Source organism: Budorcas taxicolor, chromosome 13 (genome assembly GCF_023091745.1).
Source record: "Budorcas taxicolor isolate Tak-1 chromosome 13, Takin1.1, whole genome shotgun sequence".
Lineage (NCBI taxonomy): Eukaryota > Metazoa > Chordata > Mammalia > Artiodactyla > Bovidae > Budorcas > Budorcas taxicolor.
Window position 1 is genome coordinate 51,928,998 of NC_068922.1, and position 21,299 is coordinate 51,950,296.

The following is a 21,299-nucleotide window of genomic DNA, read 5'->3' on the forward strand; positions in this document are numbered from 1 at the left end:
AAATAAGAGTTACCATTTTAAGAAAGAGGCTCTCATTGAGATTGTAGAAACCCCCCCAAAATTCCTGAAAATTTGTTAAAATCAATGAGTTCAGTAAAATAGCTAAATACATAATAAGGATACAAAATGAAAAGCTTTCCTAATATGCAGTAACTGGTTAGAAAAATTAACAGTATAAAAGGTAAAAATCTGGAGAAGGAAATGGCAACCCACTTCAGTATTCTTGCCTGGAAAATTACATGGACAGAGGAGCTTGGTGGGCTATAGTCCATGGGGTCACAAAAGAGTTGAACACAACTTAGCCACTAAACAACAACAACTATCCATCCATATTCCTACCTGTTAGAGGTAATTCATGTTACTCTTTTGGAGTGATGCTAAATAACGTGTTTGTTAACATGTGAATTCAAAGCACTAACTGGTTTGCTCTTGGAGCATCTGAAGCTTCCAGTTTGAGGAATTCTCAGGTTTCTCTAGGAAGAGGCATGATCCATGAATCGGGAATGACAACAGCCAAGTCAAGAGGTCCCCCGAGGGCCAAGGTCAGAGAGGTCAGAACCACAAGAGGATGGTCCTCGAGCAGGGTGGAGACAGAGCCAAAGGGTGGACACCACCCCTTCCCCAGCTGTGGCCACTGCAGGAAAGTTCCTGAGAGTCACAGGTCCACTAACCTCCTCGCCATCCAAATGACTGTTCTACTGCTTTCTGTGAGATCAGTCTTAAAGAAACAGAGTCTCTGTTTCATAAATGATGGAACTCTGTAAACATAAAAAATAAATAAATAAAAGGTAAAATCTGCTTAATTTTTATCTTAGTAGTGTAATAGTAAAAAGTTGCAAACAACTAAAATGTCCACCTAAAAGAGGATGGTTTATTATTTATACCCCATCCTTTTCCAAAATGATTTTAAGGTAGCTTTCACAACATACCTCATTACATAAAAATAAGTGAAGAATTCAAGCAGAGAGAAATCTGAGGGTTGGGCCACAGATTTCATTCTGAGTTTTCTAGTGCCAAAGTAAAGATCATTATCAATTACATGATTCATATTCATACTTACAATACTGAGTTGATTGGAAGAAGCAACTGTTCTAATACTGAGACCAAAAAGAGATTTTTCTCTTGAGTCCTAGAGGATACCATGCAGAATAAAGAATGATCATTTTGACAACTTTAGAGAGCTGTTTCATATAAAATTCCTTGCTAATAACCACACAGACCAATGAAATATTTGGTAAAGAGTATATGAGCTTCCCAGGTGGTGTAGTGGTAAAGAGTCTGCCTGCCAATGCAGGAAACACAGGAGACACAGGTTCAATCCTTGGGTATGGAAGATCCCTTGGAGGAGAAAGTGGCAACCCACTCAAGTAGTCTTGCCTGGAAAATTCCATGGACAGAGGTGCCTGGTAGGCTACAGTCCATGGGGTTGCAGAGTCGAACATGACTGAGCACGCACACGTGCATATGCAATGGGGCGAGGAATGCAGTAATGGTTATGGCTAGGATGAACGTGGGGATGCTTCAGTACACTGCTCTGAGGAGCTGCTCAATGGAGTAATACATTTTAGAGACTAAAATTATGGCTCTCAGTTGATGTGTGGTGCCACTGTGGTGTCCTGTGAATCTTCACAGATCCACCACTGAGTTTTTCTAAATGTGTTACATTTATTTTTGCTACAGATGAGGATCCACATTGCTAAGAAGTCTGTCAGATGGTGGTGTGGGATATGAATGCAGCAGCCATCAGGGGAGCCAGGCAGGAGGCAAGAGGTACTACTTAGGCCAGCACTAAGAAGAATTCATTGTGAATGGACTGAACAGTCTCTATAAATATTTTCTCAAATTAGATTTTGGTAAGTGCTGTGGAGAGCAGATAGGCTGTGTCTGGTCAGATACAGGTCCATATGCTTTAATAGTTGACTTAGAAATTAACCTCTGCCAGGTGGCGCTAGTGGTAAAGAACCCACCTGCCAGTGCAGGAGATACAAGAGACTCGGGTTCCATGCCTGGGTCAGGAAGATCCCCTGGAGAAGGGAATCGCAACCCACTCCTTGCCTGGAGAATCCCATGGATAGAGGAGCCTGGCACCATCCATAAGGTCACAAAGAGTTGGAAACAACTGAAGCAACTTAGCACGCATACATGAAGGTTGAGAAGCCTCATGAGGTGAGATGCTTCAACAGATGTTGCAAAGAGTAGTCAAGGTTTCTAAATTCCTGCATTGTAGAGGATAGCTGCAGGGTTTTCCTGATGGCTAAGTGATAAAGAATCCGCCTGCCAATGCAGGAGATGTGGGTTTGATCCCTGAGTTGGAAAGATCTGGAGATTAAAATGGCAATCCCCTCCATTATTCTTGCCTGGGAAATCCCATGGACAGAGGAGCCTGGTAGACTACAGTCCATGGGGTCACAAAAGAGTCAGACGTGACTTAGCAATTAAACAACAACAAAAGAGCATAGCCACATTAATTGTAAGTTTGGAAGAACTGATTTTTTTTTAGGTTTTGATACTAAACCTAGATATAAGTAACAGGAGGGAAAAAGGTTGTAAGTTATCCGTAGAATATCTGACTTTAAGCCATATAGCTTCCTGGTTAATCCTTCAAGGTAAATTGTGTCCAAGTAGACAATAACCAGAGTGGTTTAGAAATATTTAGAATCTGAGTCCTACCTTTATCTTTCTTTGAGTCTCAGTTTTTTCATCTGCAAAATAAGGATATTAGTACCCATTTTAGAGCTAATCAGTTGGTAAGATTTAAATTGAATGAAACCTCTTATGGCCTCTCCTGGCCACCATCACCCCAATACCAAAACCAGACAAGGATACCACAAAAAGAAGAAATTACAGGCCAGTATCACTGATGAACATATATGTAGAAATACTCAACAAAATACTAGCAATCTATATCCAGCAATACATTAAAAAGATCATACGCCATGATCAAGTGGGATTCATCCCACAGATGCAAGGATGTTTCAGCATCAAAAAATCAGTGTGATACACCATATCAACAAATTGAAGAATAAAAGCCATATGATCATCTCAATAGATACAGAAAAAGGTTTTGACAAAATTCAGTGCCCATGTATGATAAAAACCTTCCAGAAAGTGGGTATAGAGGGTACATACCTCAACATAATAAAGGCCATATATGACAAACCTACAGCTAGTTTCATAATTAGTGGTGAAAAGCTGAAAGCATTCCCTCTAAGATCAGGAACAAGACAAGAATGTCCACTCACCACTTTTATTCAGCATAGTTTTGGAAGTCCTAGCTATAGCAGTCAATCAGAGAAGAAAAAGAAGTAAAGGGAATCCAAATTGGAAAAGAAGTTAAACTGTCACTGTTTGCAGATGACATGATACTATACTTAGAAGACCCTAAAGATGCTACCAGAAAACTATTAGAACTCATCAATGAATTTGGTAAAGTTTAAGGTTATAAAATTAATACACAGAAATCAGTTGCATTTCTATACACTAACAATGAACGATCAGAAAGAGAAATTCAAGAAATAATTCCATTTACCATTGCATCATAAAGAAAAATACTTAGGAATAAACCTATCTAAAGAGACAAAAGACCTATACTCTGAAAACTGTAAGATGCTGATGAAAGAAATCAAAGAAGACATAAACAGATGGAAAGATACACCATGTTCATGGATTGGAAGAATCAGTATTGTCAAAATGACTATACTACCCAAGGCAATCTATAGATTTAGTGCAATCCCTGTCAAATGACCAATGGCATTTTTCATAGAGAACAAAAAAAATCTCAGAATTTGTATGGAGACACGAAAGACCCCAAATAGCCAAAGCAAATCTTGAAAAATAGAGCTGGAGGAATCAGGCTCTTTGACTTCAGGCTATACTACAAAGTTACAGTCATCAAAACAGTATGGTACTGGCACAAAAATAGAAATATAGATCAATGGAACAGGATAGTAAACCCATAAATAAGCCTGTGCACCTATGGTCAGTTAATCTCTGACAAAGTAGGCAAAACTACACAATGTTGGAAAGACAGTCTCTTCAACAAAGGGTGCTGGGAAAACTGGACAGCCCCATGTAAAAAAAAAGAAGTTAGATCAGTCCTTAACTCCATGCACAAAAATAAGTTCAAAATGGATTAAGAACCTAAATGTGAGATTGGACAGTATAATCCTAGAGGAAAACATAAGGCAGACCACTCTGACATAAATCACAGCAACATCATTTTTGATCCATCTCCCCAAATAATGGAAATAAAAGCAAAAATAAACATATGGGACCTACTTAAGCTCAAAAGTTTTTGCACAGCAAAGGAAATAATAAAATGTGTAGACAACCCACAGATTGGGAGAAAATATTTGCAAATGATGTTCCCAATAAGGGATTAGTCTCTAAAATTTACGAACAGCTTATGATGCTTAATAGCATCAAAATAAAATAACCCACTTAAAAAATGGGCAGATGACATGAATAGATTTTCTCCAAAGAGGACATATAGATGGCCAATAGGCACATGAACAGATGTTCAACATCGCTAGTTATTCAGTTCAGTTCAGTCGCTCAGTCATGTCCGACTCTTTGCGACCCCATGAATCGCAGCATGCCAGGCCTCCCTGTCCATCACCAACTCCTGGAGTTCACTCAGACTCATGTCCATCGAGTCAGTGATGCCATCCAGCCATCTCATCCTCTGTCGTCCCCTTCTCCTTCTGCCTCCAATCCCTCCCAGCATCAGAGTCTTTTCCAATGAGCCAACTCTTCGCATGAGGTGGCCAAAGTACTGGAGTTTCAGCTTTAGCATCATTCCTGCTAAAGAAATCCCAGGGCTGATCTCCTTCAGAATGGACTGATTGGATCTCCTTGCAGTCCACGGACTCTGAAGAGTCTTCTCCAACACCACAGTTCAAAAGCATCAATTCTTTGGCGTTCAGCTCGCTAGTTATTAGAGAAATGCAAATTAAAACTACAATGAAATTCCTCACTCCAGTCAGAATGGCTATCATCAAAAAATCCACAAGCAACAAATGCTGGAGAGAGTGTGGCGAGAAGGGGACCGTACTGCACTGTGGGTGGGAATATAAATTGGTGCAGCCACTTGGAGGTTCCTTAAAAAACTAAAAATGGAGCTATCACCTGACCCTGCAATCCCACTCCTGGGCATATATCCAGAGAAAAACATGGCCCCAAAAGATACATGCACTCTAATGTTCATTACAGCACTCTTTACAATAGCCAAGACATGGAGGCAGCCTAACTGTCCATCGACAGAGGACTGGATGAAGATGTGGTACATATATACAGTGAAGTATTACTCAGCTGTTAAAAAGAATGAATGAGGCCATTTGCAGCAACATGGATGGACCTAGAGAGTGTCACACTGAGTGAAGTAAGTTAAGTCAGATAGAGAAGGAGAAATATCATATGACACCCCTTGTGTGTGGAGTCTAAAAAGAAATGATACAAATGAACTTACTTACAAAACAGACTCACAGACTTAGAAAACAAACTTATGGTTGCTGTGGGGGAAGGGATAGCTAGGGACTTTGGGATGGTCATGTACACACTGTTATATTTAAAATGGATAACCAACAAAGCCCTATTGTATAGCATATGGAGCTTTGCTCAGTGTTATGTGGCAGCCTGTGGGGGAGAGGGTTTTGGAGGAGAATGGATAGATGCCTGTATATGGCTGTTTACCTGAAACTACCACAGCGTTGTTAATCAGCTGTACCCCAATACAAAATACTTTGGGTGTTAAAAAATACTTAAAATAAACAAACAAACCCTAGTGGCCTCTTCTAAGTCATTTTGTGTATGTGCTTCCCTAACCAGAGTTGTGTTTTTGCTACTAGAGGGTCTTGGTCTAATGACTCACGAAAAGAGTGAGCCTTGTGTTTGCTGAGACACAGTTCAGATAACTCTTTTAAATTACTGCACTGATTGGAAGGGCTGTCCGATTCTCTACTTTCAGGTATCTGAAGTGAAATTTTTTTAAGTTATGAGATAGCAAAAGTTTGAAAGCCCTTGTCCTTTTCATCCTGGTCATCTCTCAAGTCCAGTCACAAGAACAGGTATCTGGTGATAACCAAGCCACAGGCTAAAGGCAAAGGGCAGTTGTCCTGAGGGTAGTCAAATCTGAGCAACTCCATCTCATGCTACCATTTACTACACTGGGTACTCAGATAAGTTTTGAAGACTTTTCCATTTATCTTCATATTCGCAGGAAAGCTCCTCATCATGACTCCAAGAAGACCCCTACCCAGCTTCTTCTGATTCTGACATTTATATTCTCAGCTAAATAAATATCATGATAGGAAAAATAAATCAAAGTTAAAAGACCACAGTGTGAAATGTCTAAGAAGGTAACAGGAGATAGGAGGAATGTATATCTTAGTGGAATCAGTGCCTTCCACTAAGGAATCAAATCAGTACCTCAATGGGTTAACATTGTTACCTCTGCCAGAGTTTGTTATTTTCTCTGAAAGTCAGAGAAAAGACCTAACATGTGAACTGTGGGGATAGAGATGATTGCATTTGTCTTACTAATAGGAAACACTTCTCAGTATTTTGATATTATAACACAGTTTCTATCTCTATTTTTTCTTACCAAAGTCATCTTCTATCAGGGCAAAGAAGGGAGGAGACAAGTGCTTGTGGCAGTGAAAAGAAAACCCTCACAAATGCTGGAGCTGGCTAACTTCACCAATTTACCTAGGACCAGCTTAGTTCTGCACTTGCAAATTGGTCCTGTCACCATCTGTTGATATCATATTATCTGTTTTCCTTTGGCAAATCTTAGGCTTGCTTTCTTGGAAATGTTTTGTTTCCTTGGATTGAACTATATAATCATTTATAATTGTATATAATCACGCTTCAGTCGTATTCAACTGTCCGGCCCTATAGACTACAGCCTGCCAGGCTTCTCTGTCCATGGGATTCTCCAGCCAAGAACACTGGAGAGGATTGCCATGCCCTCCAACGGGATTTTCCTGACCACGAGATCGAACCCAGGTCTCTTACATCTAACTTGCATTGACAGATGGGTTCTTTACCACTAGTGTCACCTGGGAAGCCCTATATAATCATTTTAATACTTCTGTATTAAACTTAACTCAGTGGCTTAATTTTTCATTTAAAACAAAACAAAAAGTTAACAAGAAGCCACTGCCCTACTTGGGTGGGAGAATTTAAGGAAATGCTGTTCTCAATGAGTTCTAGTTTCCTGACCAAAAGGAGGCACATACAAGGGCCCTGAGAATATTTGGAGATGTAATTCCTTAGATACTAATTTTTGAGTTATTATGGAGAACAGGGATGTTAAAAGCCTGCAAACATTAAAACAATCTTCCAAAAAAGGAGTTCTGTCAACAGTCCATGTTGATTCCAGGACAGATTCTAGAAAGCTGGCAAAGAGACGGCATGTATGCCTCCAGAAATGAGAAGAACAAGGAGTTTTCAGGACAGGTTCTGAAGAAAGACTGGGAGACTTTAGGCCAAGGATTTTCTACTCCATCAGATTCATCTCTCTCTTTTAATAATACATATTTTGTAATGTACTGTCCTGAATTTAAAGTCAAAGATAATATAACCTTACTATGTAGTTGTAAAACAAACACATATGTGTGCACACAAAAGACTTAATAGTAATTTAAAGTAGACATTTTAAAGTGTGAAAATTTATTCTCATGTGTGAATGTTTGGATATAACCATACTGGAAGGCATACAGGAGTAATCAAGGGAATTCCCTTGTGGCTCAGCGGTTAGGACTTGGCTCTTTCACTGCTTGGGCACAGATTCTATCCCTGGTTGGGGAACTAATATCCCATAAGCCTCTTGGCATGGCCAAAAAAAAAGGTAATCAAAAGCTTTTACCAACATATAGAATCACCTAGAATGCAGACTGCTACAAATGTGGACTGTCAGATATATTAGCATTTCTCTCAGTGATGTGGTTTTCAGAAGTGAACTCCTGTTGGTAAAAACCTGAAGTAAATGAACTATGTTCTTCCTATAATTTACATGGAAGTTCCCTTCTTAGAAAATTCTACATGTATTAAAACCATGTTAGAAAATATTTTGTGTTCATATGTAGGACAGACATAGGGGCTAAGCTGAGATAACAAGCCTTCAAAAGTCTCATGGCAGAACTTCATTGTGCAGAAGCTGCTTACTAAAATGTTGCAGAATGCCCAATGTGCCTGGCCTCTGCAAGTAGCCCCTACTGAGCACGACAACACAAAGACTGCAGAGTGGCCCTGTCCCTACTGGGAGTTTTTCGTGGCCTTGTGTGTTAGATGGGAAAGCATGGAATGGCTGGCCTTTCCAGCCATGGAGTTCAGTGGAGTTCAGATCCATTGGAGAGGCTTGCCCCTGGGAGGGATGTTTCTAATGGCTTCCCTGCTTCTCTATAGAGAATATAACAAAGGCTGTTGGACATTAGTATATTAGTCATTTTCTTTCTTTCAGTGTTATTGAGCTATAATTGACACATAACTTTGTATAGTTTAAGGGGTACAACATAATGATTATATATATATATATATATATACATATATATATATATATATAGTGAAATGGTTACCATAACAAGCTTAGCTAATATCTGTCACCTCAGTTCAGTTCAGTTCAATCGCTCAGTCGTCTCCGACTCTTTGCGACCCCATGAATCACAGCACGCCAGGCCTCCCTGTCCATCACCAACTCTTGGAGTTCACTCAGATTCACGTCCATCGAGTCAGTGATGCCATCCAGCCATCTCATCCTCTGTCATCCCCTTCTCCTCCTGCCCGCAATCCCTCCCAGCCTCAAAGTCTTTTCCAATGAGTCAACTCTTTGTATGAGGTGGCCAAAGTACTGGAGTTTCAGCTTTAGCATCATTCCTTCCAAAGAAATCCCAGAGCTGATCTCCTTCAGAATGGACTAGTTGGATCTCCTTGCAGTCCAAGAGACTCTCAAGAGTCTTCTCCAACACCACAGTTCAAAAGCATCAATTCTTTGGTGCTCAGCCTTCTTCACAGTCCAACTCTCACATCCATACATGACTACTGGAAAAACCATAGCCTTGACTAGACGGATCTTAGTCGGCAAAGTAATGTCTCTGCTTTTGAATATGCTATCTAGGTTGGTCATAACTTTTCTTCCAAGGAGTAAGTGTCTTAATTTCATGGCTGTAGTCACCATCTGCAGTGATTTTGGAGCACCCCCAAAAAATAAAGTCTGACACTGTTTCCACTGTTTCCCCATCTATTTCCCATGAAGTGATGGGACCTGATGCCATGATCTTCGCTTTCTGAATGTTGAGATTTAAGCCAACTTTTTCGCTCTCCTCTTTCACTTTCATCAAAAGGCTTTTTAGTTCCTCTTCACTTTCTGCCATAAGTGTGGTGTCATCTGCATATCTGAGGTTATTGATATTTCTCCCGGCAATCTTGATTCCAGCTTGTGTTTCTTCCAGCCCAGCGTTTCTCATGATGTACTCTGCATAGAAGTTAAAGAAGCAGGGTGACAGTATACAGCCTTGACGCACTCCTTTTCCTATTTGGAACCAGTCTGTTGTTCCATGTCCAGTTCTAACTGTTGCTTCCTGACCTGCATACAGATTTCTCAAGAGGCAGGTCAGGTGGTCTGGTTGTAGTTACATTTTTTTGTATGTGTTGAAAACTTTTAAGGTCTACTCTCTTGGGAGCTTTCATATATGCAATACAGTATTGTTAACTGTAGTCACCATGTTGTATTTTACATCTCCAGACCTTCTCTTTTAAGTAGAAGTTTGTACTTTTTGACCTCCTTCATCGATTTCCCTTTCCCTGGATATTGGTCATCAAAATGACTACAGCTGACCCTTAAACAGCACAGGCTTGAACTGTGCAGGTCCACTTTATATGGATTTTCTTCACTAAACACATACCACAGTACCACACAATTTGAGGTTGGTTGAATTCACTTATGTGGAACCATCAATACAGAGGGCAGACTATAAAGTTATATGTGGATTTTTGACAGTTGTGTGGAAGGTCAATGCCCTTAATCCCTGCCTTGTTCAAGGATCAGTTGGATTTGAACTAGATGTTCTTTTAAGATGTTTTTTCAACTCTAAGATTTTCTATTTCTCAATAATAATATTTTTTACTCTTCTAATTGTTTTCACTCTAATAAAACATAACTGCATTAACAAGCGTTAAATGAAAGATGCATAGCACCACTATGATTATTTTCTGTGACCCTTTTCATTCTAAACCTTCTGGCCAAGTAATCCTCTTTTTACTTTGAGCTCATCTGCCTTTGGGAGAAGGCGATGGCACCCCACTCCAGTACTCTTGCCTGGAAAATCCCATGGATGGAGGAGCCTGGTAGGCTGCAGTCCATGAGGTTACGAAGAGTTGGACACAACTGAGCGACTTCACTTTCACTTTTCACTTTCATGCATTGGAGAAGGAAGTGGCAACCCACTCCAGTGTTCTTGCCTGGAGAATCCCAGGCACGGGGGAGCCTGGTGGGCTGCCATCTATGGGGTCGCACAGGGTCGGACATGACTGAAGTGACTTAGCAGCAGCAGCAGCATCTACTTTTGACCCTCCCTTTCCTGTTGGGAGCTCCTTGCAGAACTGATAGGCCCTTGCTTCCACTGGAGCTTTAGAACAACTGTCAGCTAGAGAACCGAACCACACAATCTGCAAAAAAAATCTCCCTTGTAATCATCGCGTGTTGTATAGAAAGAGAATAAATATAGACCATGAGAGTGTATGTTTGTTACATTTTTGTTGTTATTCTGTTTAACTGTCATCTCTTAGGAATCAACTCCTAAGACCTTAGATTTGAATTTTAACTTGTCTAATATTAAGTTTTATTTTTTCATTTAAGGCTATTTCTGATGCTTGGAAGCTATCCTTTCAGCCATAAAGATGGTAATAAATCTTTGCCTCCCACAGTTCAGACCAAGAATTTACTGCAACAAGGTAAACAGAACAAGTATATACACATAAATAAATAAATGACATCTGTTTTTCACGTTTTCCCCCATTTCCTGCCTTGTATATTAAGACAGTTCAGGCTTAATGTGCTTTCACCCTCATCGTTTCAGAGTCTACCAGATGATAGTCAGGTAAGCATGGGTCAGGCTGCACCTCTAAAGTCAGACAGCACTGTTTCAAGCTGAGTTGTGACTCATTTTGTGGAGGGTTCTCTTCTTTCCAGTTCTCATCAATTTATCATTGATGATAAATTTTAATTTCACTCAAGGTCAGAGTGAAGGTGGAAATTCTCTCGCTGCTGTTCTTGCTAACTTCTCATGCTAGAAATAATGGCTTATATTTGTTATATGGATTCCTTGTGCTTTATTATTTGAATTAAGCTGCTTCCCTGTTTGTGCAAAGGAGGGTATGTTTCCACAGTCCAGAGCAGGGAGTAAGGAAACTCCAAGGGGAGAATTGAACTTCTCGCGAGTTTGGAATTTCTGCATGCAGCACATTATTTCAGGTTCCCAGATTATTAAGCTGACTCCTTCAGACAGTGACACTTTAAAATTTCCATTGGTTATGACAAGTATTGGAAATAGTAAGAGGGAGAAAAAGCTACAAATACTCTCACCCTTAGCACATTCACTGTTTTAAATTTCCCAGTCTTTTGTGGTCCTTGTTCCTATGCAAACTTTTTTCCCCCAGTTTCATCATTCAAAGATTTGCAAGAAGGTCCTTTGTTGTGCCTTCCTGGGGAAACTGTTACAATTGATGGAGTCCAAATACAAAATTGGAAACTTCAGTGTACATCTTCATCTCCCCCTAAATCTGTACTTTTTCATCCTCTGAAATTTAAAAATAAGATTAAAAAAAGCTTGTATATCTGCTGCTCTTTCATAGAGACGTTATTTTGAAGGGATTTTGGTTGGTTAGGCAGTTTTGTTGCTCGTTTTTTAAGGATGGGGAGTATTTAGGGGCACAGTTGCCCTCAGCCTTTCGTCTGATCTTGGACGCATGCCAAAAAAAGAAAAGGAAAACCCAGGAAAATTTGATATAATAGAGGAAATTTCATGAGGACCTTCAGATTTTCTTTAGAGTTTTACTAGAAGTGACAAGTTCTTGAAAACTCACCTTGATTTAGAGCTCATCAAATCAATGTGACTCATTTTTGTCCTTAAATCTAGATATCAGCTGATGGCTATGAAGTAGAAAATCTCATCTCTGAAGACCTGGCAAAGAGAAGTCATGGTTTTAGGACAGAGTATTTCATTAAGCCACCAGTCTGTGTGACAGTTTCCTTTCCCTTCAATGTGGAAATCTGTAGGATTAACATGGATCTCTCAGCTGGGGGAAGCCAGAATGTCACTGGCCTGGAAATGTACACATCGGCCTTATCCAGCAGAGCATCTTGGAATACCCCTGAGTGCCGAACCCCAGACCCGGATGAGCTATCCATTCTGAACAAGGAAGCGTTCACTTTGGTGGGCAAAGTCTTGTTGAAAAACCAGAGCCAAGTGGTATTTAGCCACAGGGGCTTCAAGGCCAGGCCACCTTTTGGCCCAGTGGAAGCCACACTCCCTTCCCCTGCTGTTGTGGCCCAAGAGCTCTGGAATAAAGGGGCTCTTTCTCTAAGTCATGTGGCCCATCTCAAGATCTGTATCACCCATGTGACAGGTGGTGGTGTCCCTTGTATCAAGCGGTTGGAGGTATGGGGTCAGCCAGCCAAAACCTGCTCTCAGGAAGTGATAGACAGTGTCCTGCTGGTTGCCTCAGAGAGCCTCCCTCAGGACTTGTCTTTACAGGCCCCAGCGTTGCCCATGGAGAGTGACTGTGATTCCGGGGGCCAGTCTGAGGGCCAGCAGGCCCCCTCTAGCCTACAGGAGCTGGCTGAGGTAATTCGAGATATACCTGAAGAGTTCTTAGATCCCATCACCCTGGAGATCATGCCTTTCCCTATGCTGCTGCCCTCAGGCAAGGTCATTGACCAGAGCACACTAGAGAAGTGTAACCGCAGTGAAGCCACATGGGGCCGAGTGCCCAGTGACCCTTTCACAGGAGTAGCCTTTACTCCACACTCCCAGCCCCTGCCTCACCCCTCCTTGAAGGCGCGGATCGACCATTTCCTGCTTCAGCACTCCATCCCCGGCTGCCACCTGCTCGGGAGAGCACAGACTGCATTGGCAGTGACCCCTTCTTCCATTGCTCTGCCCTCTCGGAAAAGGAAGATGGAGCAGGCCGAACATGGCCCAGACAGTAGCCTTGGCTTAAATGCTTCCTGTTTTTCTACCACAAGCCTTCTGGCCTCACCCTCTACCTCAGAGCACACTGCTAAGAAAATGAAAGCTGCCAATGAGCTCATGGATTGCTCAACAGGTAATGCCCTGTCCTGTGTCCAAGCCTGTTGTTGTCTCTACTCCTCCTGGGTGACCCTTGGCACTGGCATTTTGTTTTGTGCTTTGCCAGCTTAAATTAAACCAAAATTTACTAGCTTAAAGAATCACACATTTATAGCTTCTCCCTCAGGGATCCAGGCATCGCTGAGCTGGATTGTCTGCTTTAGGGTCTCTCAAGGCTGCCATCAAAGTGTGGGCAGGGCTGCAGCCATCTCAAGGGAAGGATTAAGTTCCTTGCTAAACTGTTGTGCTGCGGGCTTCACTTCCTTTTTGTCTGGTGGCTGGATTCTGCCCTCAATTCCGTGCCACGTGGGCTTCTCAAGGGCAGCAAACAACATGGTAGCTATATAAACCAGCCTGTGCAAATAAGTGGAAGTCAGTCTTGTAGAAGCTAATCACAGAGTGACATCACTTTTATTGTATTCTGTAGCAAGCAAGTCACTGAATCCAGTTCACACTCAAAGGACATGAGTATCAGGAGGTGGAGTCATTGGGGGCTTCAGACACTTTTCCGCACCAGTGATTCCTATTTTATTCATTATTTTTATCCAAGATTGAATTTTGTCTGATGCCTTTTCAATATCAGTCGAGATGATACTATGATTTTTCATCATTAGACCTTTTAATGCAGCAAAGTGATTGATATTGTGCCATATTCTTACTCACATCCTTGTACATGCTCAGTCAAGTCTGACTCTTTGCAACCCCATGGACTGTAGCCCACCAGGCCCTCCTGTCCATGAAATTTTCCAGGCAAGAATACTGGAGTAGGTTGTGATTTCCTACTCCAAAGGATCTTCCTGACCCAGGGGTCAAACCCACATCTCCTAAGTCTCCTGCATTGGCCTGCGAATTCTTTTCCACTGTATCACCTAGCTGGAATCAAGACTGCCAGGAGAAATCTTCAACTTCAGATAGGCAGATGGTATCACTCTAATGGCAGAAAGTGAAGAACTAAAGAGCCTGTTGATGAGGGTTAAAAGAAGAGAATGAAAAGCTGGCTTAAAACTCAACATTCAAAAATCTAATTTCATGGCATCTGGTTCCATCATTTCATGGCATATTTGTATATCTGTTGAGGGGGAAAAAGTGGAAACAGTGGCAGATTTTATCTTCTTGGGCTCCAGAATCACTGTGGATGGTGACTGCAGTCACAGAATTAAAAGGTGCTTGCTCCTTGGAAGAAAAGCCATGACAGACCTTGACAGCATATTAAGAAGCAGAGACATCACTTTGCCAGCAAAGATCCATATAGTAACAGCTGTAGTTTTTTCAGTAGTCATGTATGAATGCGAGAGTTGGACCATAAAGAAAGCTAAGTGCCGAGGAATTGATGCTTTCAAATTGTGATGCTGGAGAAGACTTTTTCAAATCCCTTGGACAGCAAGGGGATCAAAGCAGTCAATCCTAAAGGAAATCAACCCTGAATATTCACTGGAAGGACTGAGGCTGAAGCTGAAACTCCAATCCTTTGACCTGATGCAAAGAGCTGACTCATTTGAAAAGACCCTGATGCTGGGAAAGATTGAGGGCAGGAGAAGAGGGCAACAGAGGATGAGATGGTTGGATGGCATCACTGACTCAATGGACATAAGTTTGAGCAAACTCTGGGAGATAGTGAAGGACAGGGAAACCTGGCGTGCTGCAGTCCATGGGGTCACGAAGAGTTGGACACGACTTAGCGACTGAACAACAATGATAATGCTGTGAGGTATACTAGCAGGCTTCTTAATATTGAACTATTATTATAGTCCTGTAAGAAGCTTCGTTTGTTCATTCTTTTAGTGTGCTTCTTGGTTCTGTTTGCTAGTGTTTTTATTTCGGATTTTTGCATTCATTAATGAGACTGAACTGCAGTTGGGTGTGTGTGTGCACAAGGGCACACCATCTTTGGTCAGGTTTTGGTTTCGATGATTTGTTCCATAAGAATTAGGAAATTCTCCTTTTCTAAACTCTGGAACAACTTAATAGTTTTAGAATCATTTACACTTGGCATGTTGGGAAAATTCCCCTGTGATTGTCAGTGCTTGGTGCTTTTGGAGAAAGCTCTGACAACTTTTTTTTTCTTATGAAAACTAGTCCGTTTAGATTTTACCATTCTTTAAAGTTCCTCTCTTAGTCTAAAAGGGTTACATGATTGTAATTTAAAGATTACGTCTGTGTCTTCTCTGACTTTGAGTGTAAATTTTAGTTAACAAGACTCCCAGAAACTCCTGGAAGCCTCTGAGGTGCAGTGGGGCAAGATAAAGAGAAAGGTGCTTAGACCTTGATATTTGTGGACGTCTCCATTGGTGTTAGCCTCAAGAGGTCTGTTGGTGACACAGGAGCACGCTGACTAGTGCTCCTTCAAGGCCTCAGGCTGATAGCCTATATCCTACATACTGTAGAACAAACATTCTGCTCCCTACTTTGGGGTACTTTTAGTATACCACTTTGGGGAATCCTGCTATCTGGCAAATCTCTGGGTTCTTTTTTGGGCAGCTGTCCCCATCCCCTGCTGCCTTCACCCTTAGCCCATATCCAGAGAAGGCCCTCTAGATAGTGAAATGGGTAGAGAGGTCTTCATTATTCCACTCCGTAATAACTGCTTTGCTTTACCTACGGAGGCAAGAAGATTGGAACACCGAAAGAGTGGAGGCCAGTGGCCCTGCCCTGAAGAGCTGAGGAACTAGCAGATGGGAACGAGGAGACTAAGGCTGTTGAGGAGGGAGTGGGGACAAGGAGCAGGGTTACCAGGCTGGGCATTTGCTTACCCCAGTTATTTCCTTGGCAAGTAGGGACACTTCGGAAAGTAGGGTGCAGTTCTGCAGATGAGCCACTAGGTGGCCCAGGCCTGCCCAGTAATTTGTACAAGAGGAGGAAAGCTGGCAGAGAGCCCAGGAATCCTGAAAGCAATGTGAGATGGGTAAGAACTGCCAGGAACACCAGGGCTTTACCTCCTGCTATCCTGTTATCACAGTCTATTAGTGGAAACTAGGGAGGACTTTCTTTATGTCTGTGTCTATTTGAAGTTAAAAGTACCATTCATTCTGTGGGGCTTCCCTGGCAGTCTAGTGGTTAGGACTCCACACTTGGACTGCAGGGCTCACATGTTCTATCCCTGGTCGAGGAAGTGAGATCCCTCACGCTGTGTGGCTTGGCCAAGGACAAGTAAATAAATAAAATGAGAATATTTTTAAAAGAAGGAGAAGAAACACTATTTTGTGGTCTTCAGAGGACTTTGTGTTTTGGTTTTCTCTTTTGCCAGAACTCTCTCTGGATATTATGGTCTGTGTATCTCTTAACAGGCCCAGTGTCCCATGAGCAAAAACTGTCGCAAAGCTTGGAAATTGCCTTGACATCAACCCTTGGCTCCATGCCCTCCTTCACATCTCGGCTGACCAGGGGACAGCTCCAGCACCTCAGCACAAGAGGGGGCAGTACTTCCTGGCGGCCCGGCACCAGCTCAGGTAAGAGCTGTCCGTCTCCTCAGACCCTTGAACAGAACACTGGGCCATGCCTCTGGGACTCTGGACCTCCACACCCAGGCTCCCCTAGTTCCAACAGCCAGGCCGTTCCTTTTCTAGGGGGATTTGCCTATGAAGTGTAACTCTTCACAGGAAAGGCTTTCTCTATTTAATTCCTAGTAATTCTGGGGTGTTGGGGCTTGGTGATTTTGGTAAGATCTAAGGTTAATTACTCTGTCCTGAGGACATTTGTTTGTTTCTCCATTTTTTTTTTTTTAATGTAGTCTGTCTCCCATCTGACATCTGTGGTACTTTATGTAAATGTGGAGAGTAATTTCTAGTTGAGTATGCCGTCTTCATCCCTGCCTATTAGCCAGCATCTTACAACAGTGGTAGCTTACTGATTCAAGTTTTGCCTAAAATGAACTTGGGACCACAATGGATGATAGACTAGTCAGGATATAAAGCAAGAGAGCCTGGGGCACTTTTTACAAGGTGAAATCTGGTGGGGCTAATGATAAGGTGTACACTTTCTTCCTCTTGCCTGTCTAAACTGAGTTTGTTCTCATTGCTTGGATCCCAGGCCAGCTTACCTTTTCTGCCTCTTGTCCCCACTTCCCTGTTTCTCTGATTATGGTTCCATCCTGATCATTCCCAGAACCTGTCTCATCCAGGTGGCTAGCAGTTTCCATAACCCCAGATTTGATGGTCACTCACCTTCTTGGCAGCGTTTATTGTGGCTCCCCTCTCCCTCCTTCCTGAAACACCTTCTGTCTTGGCCTTCCAGATGTTATGCTCTTTTTCTCCAATTTTCAACAGTATCTCTTCAGTTTCCATTGCTGATGCTTTCTTTTCTTCCAGACTCTGGTCTTGGACCCTTTTCGCTATGCTCTGTGTCACTCAAGTGAGAGCCCACTTGGCCAGTGACTGCCCATGTTCACCTATAGCTCCTGCCTCTTCTTGGAACTCAGACCCTGACCTCCCTTCGAGCTACTTGGCACCCCTATAGGGGAAACTCATGGATATCTTAAGTGAATTTCTAACTCAGAACTGCAGGTGCCTCCAAAGCACCCCCATCATCCAGTCACTGGTAAAGAGCAAGCATCTTCTACCCTGTAGTCAAGCCCATAACATGGGAGGTCATCCTTGGTTTCCGTCAACATTCCTGACATTCTGTTCATCTTCAGGTCCTTTTTCCACTCCTCCAAAGTAGATCTTAGGGAGGTCCTCTCTGCTCCATCACTCTTGCTGCCACCTTGCCCTGGCTCCTGCGCTGCTCCCCCAGATTCCTGTAGCAGCCTCTGCTGCTCCTCTGCAGTCACCCTTACCCTGCCTGTCCTCTTCACAGAGCCTTCAGGATCTTCTTATAATGTCAGCCGGATCATGGTATTCCACTTCTTAGAATTCTTCCAAGATATCCTTTTGAACTTTGAATGAAGTAGAAATTGCTGCCTGTGAGGTCTTGCATGTTCTGCCAGACTCTCGAAGCCGCACGCTTTCGCATCACACCTCTTGTCTTTTCTGTGTCTTTAATGGACCAGCCTCTCTTTGTACGTGATATCTCTTTCACCTCATGCATGGCTGGCTCCTTTTCATTCTTATGGCTCTTCACCCAAGAAGCCATCCTTGCCCTCTCCAGGTGGGTATGGATTGATGGAGAGAGAGCAACAACCCTAGACAAGGGCCATGAGAGAAGGAAGAGCGGCAGGTATAGCTTGGGGAGGAGGGGTGGCAGGACCTGCCCACTGTGGCCTTCATTCAGGAAACCTTGTGGGAAGCATGAAGGGGAGAGCCTGAAGCACAAGAAGGGGGTTGACGGACGGGTTGGGAGGGGAGCTGCTGGGCTCCAGGGCTCCAGTGATGCAGGGCCAGGTTCAGCAGGCAGATCTGCCACAGACAGACCTCAGCCCTACCCCTCTGGTGATCTCTGTCCCCTGTTGACATGCTCAGCCCGGGTATATCACACCATATTTTGCTTTTTCCTCTGCTTGTCACATCTCACCTTTCTTGCAGTTTATCAAGGTTGTCAGGGTGAGCTTGTGCCTTGCTCTGACCTTGGCAGCCTATCCAGGGGAAAGTCCATCTTGCTGGAGAGCCACAGGCAGGGCCCAGTGCTGCCCAGCAGCCCTCGAAAGCCAGCTTTTCTTGAGCATTCATTGGAGCACTGATGATCGAGAGGAGGTTCCCAAGATTCTCAGGCTCCCTGAAACCCTCCCCTCCCTGATCAGTAAGGGGTGACCTAGGGAGGGAGGAAGCCAGGCTGCTGCAGGGTGCAGGGTAGAGAAGCTTCTTATTCTACTCCAGGCACATGCCCTGCCTCCCAGATGGAGTCTGGACCGGGGACCACTTTCCCTAACCCTGGTTTGTTTTCCTCCCTGATTCACCAGAGCAGTCTGGGAGCAGCCTGGGCCCTGAATGCACATCCTGCAAAAGAGTGTTCTCTCCCTACTTCAAAAGGGAGCCTGCGTACCAGCTTCCCTGTGGTCACCTCCTGTGCCGGCCCTGCCTGAGCGAGAAGCAGCGCTCCCCGGCCATGACATGCACAGCCTGCCAGCAGCCATTCGCCAGCCAGGACATTCTGCGGGTTCACTTCTGAGTGACCAGCTTCAACCTGAGAAGACCCATCGCTGGGAGGAGCTGAGGAGGAGTGACTGGGGGGCTCAAAGCTCCTGAGGTCTGGCCTGGTCCCAGGCACAGGGTGGGGGGTTGCTCTGCTTTCTCCAGGGCTTTCCCTTTGTCTCCTCCCACAGTGTAGCACGTGGGCCTACGGAGTGACGGGTGGGGAAAGGGCCCTCCACACCCACTCAAGTGGCGATAGGATAGCAAAGCCATAGTTCGGGCTGGGAGGGATTGGGGAGGTGTCCCTGCCCTCCACTGCCTCCCTGCCAGAGCCCAGGGTCTGCTAGAGCCAGCCCCACGCTCTGAGCCACATTCTCTGCACACACGTCTCATCCTCCAAGGCGGATCTGAGTGTGGCTCCGGATCTCAGAGAGAGCCTCCACCTTCAGTGTCACCCACAAGTGGAGTGCGGCAAGGATCTGTGGAGTGAATGACTCAGCCCCTCTGACTGGCATACCACTCTGAGCCTTAATAAAGCGATGGCTGACGCCTGCCGTGGACTTCCTCTCGTCTGTGTCGTCATACTCCTGTCCCCCACTGCACCCACACAGAGTGGAACTGTCCTAGGGCAGCTGTGAGCAGTCACTGCAACCCTGTTGGACCATAATGTGGGTCAGTGACCTGAAGGGACAGGTGCCTCTGATGCAGGAGGGTCTGTGGGTGGACATGCACGCCGACGGAGAGGGCTGAGCAGCCCCCTTGGTGGGTGACCCTGGCTTAGCTGCACGTTGGCAGGGCTGCACTGCCCTCTGAGGGGGGTGTACCTTTTCTGTGTGGGGCCTATTTCAGAAAAGATACTTGTTTATAGACTGCATCTTCTTTTTTTTCCATTCAAAATTTTGTTTTATGAAAAATATACATTCCTACAACTGTTTGCTGTGTGGAGTCGGTCCTAGTCATGGGAGACTGTCAGTGAGGAAATCCAGTGTGCTGTTCTCTGTTCCCTTCTGGGCATGTTGGGGAAGGAGGAGCTGAGAAGCGATGCTTCTTATTTTGTATTTGAGATTTCATCACGAGCACCTGTGGACAGGTGTGGGGGTCTCAAGCCACTCAGGGTCTTGAACCACTTGTTCTCCCCAGCTCCCACAGCCCTGCTGCCTCCACTTTGCTCTAGGGGGACCTCCAGGGGAGGAGGCCCGCGTTCTCACTAGCTTCTATGCTTTGCACACAGGACAGAGAGAACTATACTTCTTAGACTAATGGGGGAAGGAGGAAGCTTATTAAAAATTCCATTCTTGGACTCCATATCTTGGACTCTAGAGAGATGGGGTTGGGGGTTACAGAATGTGTTTTTAAGGTGTGTTTGTCCACAAAGGTGACTGCAGAGAGGCAATCCCACCCTCCCCTCTGCCTCCTGGTGACACTTCCTTTGACCTCTCACCTGACTATGAGACTCCAGGGTCTACATTGGTGGGCTTTCGAGACTCCTGTGTGTCCTTTGGCTTTAAATGTCTGAAACACTCCAGATTCTTTCCTTATCTTCCTTGTGTGCTTGTATTCTAGGAAAATCTCCACCATTTGTAGCAAAAGCACAGCCTTGGGGAACTAATAGCCTAGTTCTCCAAGAGCAAGTTCACTGCTGAGAGGCCTTCCCTCTGGGGTTTGTCCTGTCTGTCCCAACCTGGGAGCCTGAGGAGGCTCCAGCACTGGGTCAGCATAAAGCACAGAGTGCCTAGATGAGGGTAGAATTGCCTCCCCTCCTGCAGGGGGCCTGGTGATCTGGATTTTGAACACACTTCTGCTCCCCAGGGAGCTCTGGGGGAAACCAGGCCTGGGAGCCCCTGTGATGGACAGGTGGAGACACAGGCATATCCTTGGAGATGGATCCATTTGTATCTCAAGGAGTCCCCCAGAGTGAAGTGTTCTTTTCACCATCCTTGCAGAAACACAC

The 21,299-nt window shown here is 44.0% G+C and overlaps 1 protein-coding gene across 9 annotated transcripts in view; it reads left to right on the forward strand.

The window, feature by feature from the left end:
- LOC128058455 (RING finger protein 37) overlaps positions 1-20,098 on the forward strand; it is a 50,397-nt gene extending 30,299 nt beyond the window's left edge. For 3 of the 9 annotated variants that reach the window (XM_052650933.1, XM_052650928.1, XM_052650931.1), the window contains 5 exons: positions 1,681-1,770; positions 10,856-10,950; positions 12,135-13,323; positions 16,631-16,792; positions 19,177-20,098. In XM_052650933.1, coding sequence (XP_052506893.1) covers positions 10,897-10,950; positions 12,135-13,323; positions 16,631-16,792; positions 19,177-19,385 — 1,614 coding nt within the window. In that variant the 5' untranslated portion in view covers positions 1,681-1,770; positions 10,856-10,896 and the 3' untranslated portion in view covers positions 19,386-20,098. Of the gene's footprint in view, positions 1-1,680; positions 1,854-5,228; positions 5,381-10,855; positions 10,951-12,134; positions 13,324-16,630; positions 16,793-19,176 lie in introns of those variants that run through there. The other 6 variants (XM_052650932.1, XM_052650935.1, XM_052650930.1 and 3 more) reach the window with 4 other exon arrangements.
- Positions 20,099-21,299: the final 1,201 nt, after the last annotated feature.